The sequence below is a fragment of the Dipteris shenzhenensis genome, chromosome 10 (genome assembly GCF_047967505.1).
Source record: "Dipteris shenzhenensis isolate YYH24624 ecotype China chromosome 10, Dip_SZ_1.0, whole genome shotgun sequence".
In the NCBI taxonomy this organism is placed as follows: domain Eukaryota; kingdom Viridiplantae; phylum Streptophyta; class Polypodiopsida; order Gleicheniales; family Dipteridaceae; genus Dipteris; species Dipteris shenzhenensis.
Window position 1 is genome coordinate 21,061,068 of NC_141605.1, and position 9,139 is coordinate 21,070,206.

The 9,139-nt window shown below is 40.6% G+C and overlaps 1 protein-coding gene across 1 annotated transcript; it reads right to left on the reverse strand.

Moving 5' to 3' along the window:
- Positions 1–5,568: 5,568 nt before the first annotated feature.
- Positions 5,569–6,873, reverse strand: LOC147897544 (uncharacterized). The gene is made up of 3 exons (XM_087380764.1): positions 6,544–6,873; positions 6,295–6,435; positions 5,569–5,966 (listed from the first exon to the last, which is right to left on the reverse strand). The coding sequence occupies exons 1-3, from the start codon at positions 6,817–6,819 to the stop codon at positions 5,826–5,828; spliced, it is 558 nt and encodes a 185-aa protein (XP_087236890.1). The 5' UTR covers positions 6,820–6,873; the 3' UTR covers positions 5,569–5,825.
- Positions 6,874–9,139: the final 2,266 nt, after the last annotated feature.

Genomic DNA, 9,139 nt, shown 5'->3' on the forward strand with positions numbered 1-9,139 from the left:
AAGAGACCCGCAAAAAAATCAGCAAAGCTTTACTAGGGATTGAATGGTCAGATTTAGACTTTGAGATTGGTCAAGAAGGAGTGCATGAAACTCTTACTTTCGAGACAAGAGCTGGAAGAACAAATCATCAAGTAGTCCAATACATTGAACGGTTTACAAGTGTGGATTTTAGAGGAAGTCAAAAAAGCATACTTAACTAACAAAGCCTCAGAACTTGGAAGGGTAAAGGTGGCTAAAAAAGAAGGCATATGGGTTGTCTATTGAGATGAGATTGCATTGATCAAAGACTTCCAAGCTAAACCAATAGAACCTCATTCTATGACTAATGTATGGTCTCCATTTGTTTTCTTTTTTTCTTAGCTTTACTAGTTGTACCAATTGTATTTGAAACTTTATGTTCTTATCTTGTCTTTTGAGACATAATTAAAAAACCCTTTTTTTGCCAAAAAACAAAGAGGTTTGGTTATTATTAGTGTGTACTTCTATGCATGTGTGTGCATTGGTTTAATGTCTGCATGTTTTTGTTAATGGGTTGCTCCAGTGTTTGCATGTCTATTTTAATGGATTATTTAAATGGGTTTACTTCAATTGATTAGTTCAATGCACAATAACAATGGGTTTACTTCAATGGATTTCTTCAGTGCACGATTATTGCTTAAATGGCTTTGTCTAAATGGGGTTGCTTCAATGGGTTTGATTCAATGCATAGTCACTTCACTGGATTGCTTAAATGGATTTTCTTAAATAGGTTTGCTTCAATTGATTACTTCAATACACAATTACAATACACATTATGTAGGTAATTCTATATTAAGAACTCAAGGCACATTATGCTGGTTCCTCAAAACATATGAAGATGTATAGATTCAAATGTGGGAAAACTTTACTTTGCATGACTCATGAGCTAGATTGACAACAAATTGGCAAGTTCCAAAACCAAATAGAATGACGATGGAAACTTATGACGACAAAGTTGGCACATCCTACTTGCTCACAAGGTTCATATATAAATAAATTGATACTTGTTCCCATAAGATGTTAAAGATAGTGTAAATTGCACTATCACATAGGGGATAGGGGCAAACCCTAACCCTAACCCTAAGGGGTTCACATGTATATCTTCATGTTCATTGTCAATACACTTACTGTACAGGTAGCTATATCATGTGCACTCTTCTCTTTCCCTCTCTTATTTCCGCTATCATGGTATCAGAGCTGATGGTGCTCCACTCCTTTCATGAGTGTCAAGCCCCACTTCCACGAGGCATCTTCCATCGAGAGAGGATTTTCGTCGAGAGAGAGCAAGCGCTTGTTCCGTCAATGCAGCAAGCCCTTCGTTGTGAGGCATCTTTATTTCTGCTCTAGTTCTTCTTGTAGAGCTTGGTTCACTCTTCATTTTGCTTTAGAAAGCTCCCAGATCTGATATTTGGAGCTTGAGATATGGTCTCTTGAGTGATCTATGATTCATATCATGATTACGTTCCTTTAAGTGAGATTGTGAGTGTTTTGAAATGTTGAGAGGTTTTGTTCTCCTCTCCATCTACTCCTCTGGTTCAGTTCTTTAACAACCAACACTCCAAGAGCTTTGATAGCTCCCTCTCCACGGAGCCTGTAACGACCATCTGCAACTAAAGAGTTAGTTCCCACCAGCGTCCATCCATGTGGTTCTGTCATCGGTGTACACATTCCACACTGACACCAACTCAACCCCTTGGCATTTGGCACTTATAGCACCTCAGCGTGACACTTGGTAGAGTTCTCCTTCTCAGATTCAGGATTGTTGCATTCTTCTTGCACACACACATGCCATCCATGTAAAGTCACGCATTGTTAACTATTTTTGGCATTAGTTCCTGCACGCATACATATCAGCCTTGTACAACCTCTTGGCTACTGTAGGCACGCAGTTGTCATCACTTTACTATAGGCTTGTTGATCGTTGGCACACAGACGTTCTCACATGACTTGGTTTTGACTATTTAGCGTAAGCCCCCCAGTGGCTGGTCTTTTACATTGTTCTCATGGGCCTCTTGCACAGAGCACCAGACTGCCTTCAGCATGGAGTTATCCACATCACACCATTGATGATACACCATTCATGACTCTGGACGAGATCCATGAGTGGAAAGAGAACCTTCTTCAACCATTCATTGCCACAGGGTATGTACCAATGTATGATGCTAACTTGAGCCTCATTGGCCTTGACAGATCAGATGCAGATTCTTCACATGTTAGCATGGATCAACCCACAGTCTCTGATCATGCACATTCCTTGGTAAGCCCTCAACATGAGGCACACTTCTCGGTAAGCCCTCGGCACGAGGCACATTTGGTAGTAAGCCCTCATCACGAGGCATATTCGATAGTAAGTCCTTAGTATTAGGCAATCCCATCGACATCAGCTCACACTGGTTCTAGTGATGTACAACCATCACATTCATGCATGGATCCGACTCCATCCTTTGCCACAGATGCATATACTTAGCAAGAGTTCACTAGTGATTATGTAGTTCTTTAGTAGGTAAGTCTTCAGTACGAGGCACTCACATCTTCTGCCGCAAGCAAAGATACATGCCACAGTGCATTCAACTCTTTAGGTGATTCCATTCTAGCATCCATCACTGATGCTTTCACCTCTGATACAAGGCACATCATGTCCTTGGACATAGTTTCCATGAGTAGTATATATTAGCAGATTAGTCTTTAGGACATTCCAGCATCGGCTCACTCATGCCGCATTGCACCCTTGGATCCCCAGTGATCACGACCTCTTTCAATCAACAGATCATTCCTTAGTGCGAGGATACATATGCATCAGTGCGGTCCTGCCACAGTGCAGTGGACATCATTAGGTTCAGCCATAGTGCAACCTGGGGAGACTTAGTGTTTCATCATGCACTTATGGCTATCGTATATAGCCCATACTTGATGTAGATCAGTGGTTGGATCCATGACTTCAGATCGGTCCCTTCATCAGCATTCGGCACCTCTTATGCCTCAGGGACTTCTTATGTTTTCACAGTTGTACTTCATGCTTCTAGGCCTTTACACTGTCAGCTCCTTCTCGACGAGCCTACGACAAATGCTACATCCTATGTCAATGGATGTTTAGCCATGCACACATCAGATGACCTTTAGCTCATGACAGTTGAGCATACAGGTTGGACAGGTTCCTATACCTTATCAGTTTTACGAGCCTCTTCATTAGCAATAGAGCAAAGTATCACACCTGCATCTTTGGCCCTAAATTTTTAGCCCCTAGATCACTCTATCCACATCGACTATGTGGTCTTCTTCGACCTTGCATTGTTTGACAAAGATTACATTACTTCAACATACCTCGCACATTGCTGTCAGTTCTTTTGTGTTGGTGACACCCTTGTACGTCACAACCTACCGGATCACATCGCCATAGCTACACCAACTAGCCTCACATCCGAATGCCTCTTCTTTAGAGTAGTTGCACAATCCACAATGACTCATGACATGTTTAGCTTTGACTTGTTCCAACACGTAGCCATACATGCAGACCTTCACGCAGTCATCATTCGATTGACCAGTGTTTGATCCAGGTGCACTTGACTTTCTGCATATTTTCTTCCTCTTTCCTTTGGCCTATCTTCTAGGTTTCATTTCCAAAGGCGAAGGATGACCCACAACTTAAGAGGGGAAAATACACATCTTGTATAGGACCACGTAAGTCATACTCATTGTACATGCATCCGCTATGTAGTCATTAAGCTCACATACGCACATATTACTCTGATTTCTTTTAAGTTTTGGATGCTATCATATGCACCAAACGAAATCCACGAACAAATCTTGTACATGCAACCTCTACTTACCCAATGCAATTTAAGAGGGGGTATTAAAGATAGTGTAAATTGCACTATCCACATAGGGCATAGGGGCAAACCCTAACCCTAACCCTAACCCTAACCCTAACCTTAAGGGGTTCACATGTATATCTTCATGTTCATTGCCAATACACTTAGTGTACAAGTAGCTATATCATGTACACTTCTCTCTCTCTCTCCCTCTCTCACTTCCACTATCAAATGTGTTTTAAAATCCAATAGATGCATCAAAATTTTTATTAAATAGCATCATCATTGCTTTGTCCCCCTTGAAGAAGAAATATCATCAGAGAAAAGTGTGTCTCCATCTTGTCCTTCACTTGCTTATCTCTTCAAACATTGTCTGAGAAATGTACTTAGTTTCACATCTATCACACATTAAGTGCAAATTCTACCCACAATAACAATAATGCAAGATTTCACATGCTGGACACCACATTACCTTTATATTATTTCCTTAAAGTCTTTGTGCTATGATTTTCTTATCAATGTGCATGTTTGGCCAACTCTGAGTGTGCCACATATTGTGTTTATGAACATACTATGTTTACAATGTTCATGTAAACATGGCTCCGCCAACACCTTTTTAAATCCATGTTTCTTAGGCCAATTATTGACGGACTACTAGTTTTTCATAGACTAAAATACATGGATAGGGTAGTTTCAATTCTAGGCCATATGTGTGCACTCTAATTATTCATGTAAGTGGATGGTGTCTCTCTCAATAAAGATGTTAACAACAAGGATTATTTGCGAGAGCATAATGGGCTATAAAGGACTAGTTTCATGTTGAATGTATATTTACTACATAGGGATTTACTTGCAAGAAGATTTGTATTTTGCAAGTCAAATGTAGGGATGATTGCAATTATAAATCATTTGGAGCACAATAATTCTGCATGTATTCTTTGTCTCATTTGTCTCATAGAGATCCTAACCTCTCATGCCTCATGCAATATCTCAAACAATTGGATATGGGGCATCGTCACATCCATCGTCATCTCAATAATCCTGGAGAGTGTGATTGCATCATTAAGTTCAACTACTATTTATATTTGTTAGAATTGTCACCTTACCTATAGCATCCACCACATTGATGGGTTTAATCTCCATCCCTTTTTCCACCTAGATCACCCTTGTCACCAAATCTCTCCAAATCTTCACTTTCCTAGAGCAAATAGTTAGTTCTATCCAACTTTTTAGTCTCACTAAAGTTTGGGATGGTTGAGTTGAATGCTGTGGATAACTAGAAGCCTCTTATTCTTTTCTATACTCATTACAAGACAAACAAACACAATTTAATGTGAAAGCTCCTTCCTTCAAATTCACTCTAATCTAGGACAAGAGGATAACCGAGAAAAAGTAAACATTAATGTGGGTGATCCTCCACAAGGCTCTTTGGACCAACAACAAGGGAGAGACAATAGGCAAAGGAGATGGTAAATGCAAGAAATTTCCTATTATCAACACTCAAAATCATAAATTCAAATAAGACAACATGAAAATACTATTGGGTTTTATCAAGACTATGATAAAGAACAAGTTGGCACGGGTACTATCTTATAGTATGTTGGAAGTAAGAATTACATGGGCTATTGGTGAGACATAGCCAAGGTTTAGAGAAGTACAAAGTAAGTGGGGAGGGAGATAGGTTAGGGGGGGGGGGGGAGGCCAATTTAAGAGAGTAGAACCGAGAGAAAAATGCAAGCAATTAACAATCAGATAACAAAGATTTCATTAGAAGGGAAAAAACATGGGTTGTTTTTTGGAGTTTTTCAATCCACTCGAACAAATCCATCTAAGGTCCCCAGCATTTGAGATTGTAAAGGCTCTCTATCTTTTCCTTCAATTGCTTGTATTGCCTTTGTTAACTTCGGTAGACAAGCGAAATGGCAATACCTTGTCATCTCATTTAACTTATGGTTGATTTGAGAGTGGAAGCACCCAAACTTCCTAGAAAGGACTCAGCTAAAGCTTGCTAGAAGGGTAATACATGGTATGCCTCCCTTGAGCTACTAGCTCACCTGTGGTTTTATTTGTGACATCCACAACCACCACTACCACGCTCGTTCCTTTCTTCAAAACCTTGGCATCAATCTCCACTTCATCCTGTGCAAACCCAGAAAACATACCCCCTCATTTTGAGGAAAAAACCTTGAAGATCATGAATTAAAGAAGAATATCATACACATAATCTCTCCTGTCTGATTTTGGGGAAAAATAGTTTGCACAAGTTGTATGTGTAAACAGCCGCATGTTTTCATTATATAAAGGCTGCGACTCCAGCCCCTCAAGGAATTTCTCTGTGTCGAGATTGAACAATTCGAAGTTGCTGTAGTCTAAGACTGACTTTTACATTGCCCATCATTTGCATTTCAAAAAATATCTCTTGCTGAGGAATCGCAGAGACAGAGAGGTAAGAACAGGCGTTACTTACATCGACCCGTGCGGGAGACATGTATGAGACGTTAAGATCGACGGACACCCGCACGTGGCCATCGAATGCTACGAAGACAGCCGCACCGACGTTGTCCACGAGGCTAGCAATGACGCCTTCGTGAAGGAGCTGGGACGAGTTCTGCAGGCAAGAAGAAGATAAAGTAAGGACGTGGGGAAATGACCCAAGGGAAAAGAAAAGCGCTACAGACGAAATTTGAAGCAAATTGAGATGGATGGAGGTTCTGACAGTGAGGCGAGGAGGGACACGGAGGGAGCAGACGATGCGGCCGGGCTGGCAAAGGAGGAATCGGAGGGGATGGAGGACGAGGCCTTCGTGGGACTGGCTAGGAAAGGAGGGGGGGGGATCGGAGAAGAGGGACTTGGAGTGGATCCATTGAGATACGAGCTCGCGAGGTGAGCAGGAAGAAGAAGAAAAAGAAGTAGACTCAGAAAAAGAAGATGAAGAAGATGAAGGATTAGACTCAGAAGAAGAAGATGGAGAAGAAGAAGACTCTCCTTCCATTGCTTAGGGAATTTCAAAGAAAGAACTCTCCCTTACAAGAGAGCCCCTTCTTTGTATTCATTCCCTATGTGGTGCAATTGAATGCATTCTCTATGTGAGGCCATTGAGGGCACTTGAAATTGACTTGGTTGACCTCTGTTCAATTGAATGCATTCTCTTAGTTGAAATTGACTTGGTTGACCTCGTGTGCAATTGAATGCATTGTCTCTGCCAAAAGTTCGCGCGTGGTTTGAAAATGACCTCCCACCATCAATCTCTCTCTTCCAGATTTTGAATCCGCACTCGTCGATCTTCAGCATCCAGCTAGAATCGGTTGAGCGATTGCCACATCACCTTCTAAAATCATCGAGAATGTAATTTGCTTAGATGGCAACAACAGACGGCAACAAATATTTTTAACTACCCCCATGCCATTACTGACGGCACATCACCCTCTAAAATGACTGAGAAATGTAATTTGCTCATATGGCCACAAAAGATGTCAATAAGCATTTTCAACTGAGAACTGCTGCATCAATCACATTTTCTTTCATATACGAATGTGGCTCAAGGAGGCTGACACCACGCTCGCCATATTCTTATGCAAGAAAATGCTCATGTGTGCATTTCTCTAGTGTTTAGGGTAACTACACTAGCTAGCCCCTAGCTCGTGTTGCCTCTCCACCCCCAAGTTGGCAAACCACTCCGCTATAAGCCTTGCTAAGGTTAATAGCATAATGAAGAGAGCACAAAGCACATGACTTAGGGCCCAAAGGAAGTACATGTCAAACTTAATAAGGGAGGGTCTCAAAGAAGATTTGACTAGCAAGTATCATATAGCTAAATCTAAAAAGTTAACCTAAACAATGCATTTTGGCAAAAAAAAGCCCAAACCATTTCCCAGAGTCCCTTAATCAAAATTGTCCTTGCATCAAAGAAAGTTAAACCAATGGCTCACCTATAAGCGCCCCAATTCTAAACGTACATAGTAATAACATTATCTGCAAACACATCAAAGACTAGCACACTAGATTTTAACTTTTTCCTACAACACGTACAATCTCAGACACAACTCAATCCACACAAATGATAAGGCTATCAACAAGCATCTACCCCTCACCTCAACCCTAATTAGAGGTATTGACTAAATGTCCTCAAGTCCTCTCTTTCTCTCTCTCTCTCTCTCTCTCTCTCGCTCTCTCTAGGATCTAGAGATCTACTCCAATATTTAAAGGATGAGGACATTCACAAGAAGAAGAGACTCAAGTTACAGCCTTCATGTTGTTTGCTAGATAATTTTACAAATTGGCAAAGGATCACACCCTCCATTAATGTATACTCCCATATGAAACCTCAGCTATTCTTGAAGAAGCCCATGCTAGTTTAGGAAGACATGTTGCTCTAGGAATGAGAGCATGGTTTTGGTGGCCCAATTTGATCTAGACTCATGTATAGAGGTGTGATGCATGCCAATGTGGTGCTCTCAAACCAGTTAATTGTAAATTCTCACGTTTTGAAGCACTTCAATCCAATTCTACCTTTCTACCATTGGGGCTTAGACTTTGTGGGTCCCATAAGCACAACTACAAATGATGTTGGCCTTTACCTTTTTACCAATGGTATTTTAGAGTTTTTGGGTCCCATTAAAGAAACTAAAAAATGGGGGAACAAATACATTATACATATAAGTGGCCATAGACTATGGCATAAAATGCATTTGCCAAGCTTGAGTAGTTCCACATGTTTGCCATAGGTGGTTGCTAGTTTCTTATATTTGCAGATAAACTCATGACTTGAGGTGAATAGGACTCTGGCTATCCCTATATAAGTTGCAATTTTCTTGCTTCTTCCCAAGTTCCTCTATAAACCTCTACAACCAAATCATCTCTTTACTAGCCTCTGTAACTGCAACATATTATGTTTCTGTTGACTGACAGTTGTACGGAACGTATCCCATGAGGATGGAAATGAACACAAGAGGAATATTGCCTTAGTCTCCGCATCAAGATTCATCTTTTGAGCTTGAAGCTACCTGAAAATAATATTGAATTCATTTGACAAGTGGGAAGCAATGGAGAACCCTTCCTTCATCTACAACTCAAACAACTGCTTCATGAGGTAAACTTTATTAGAGGCAATTTCCTTATGGTAAGTGGCACATAATTTCTTCCACAAATCTTCCGTAGTCTGCTCATTTACTATTATAAAATAGACTGACTCTACAAGATGAAGTCTAATAGTAGACTTTGCTAATGCATCCAACTCATTCCAATCATCCTTAGACATATCTACAAGCTTAGCTCCAATCCCTGCCAAGGGTTTAATTTGCTTCTTTTGAATA

Coding starts and splice junctions, on each gene's coding strand:
- LOC147897544 (XM_087380764.1), bottom strand. CDS start 6,819: ATGGAAGGAGAGTCTTCTTCTTCTCCATCTTCTTCTTCTGAGTCTAAT. Junction 6,436..6,543: donor GTGTCCCTCCTCGCCTCACT/GTCAGAACCTCC, acceptor TCTTGCCTGCAG/AACTCGTCCCAGCTCCTTCA. Junction 5,967..6,294: donor TGTCTCCCGCACGGGTCGAT/GTAAGTAACGCC, acceptor GGGTTTGCACAG/GATGAAGTGGAGATTGATGC.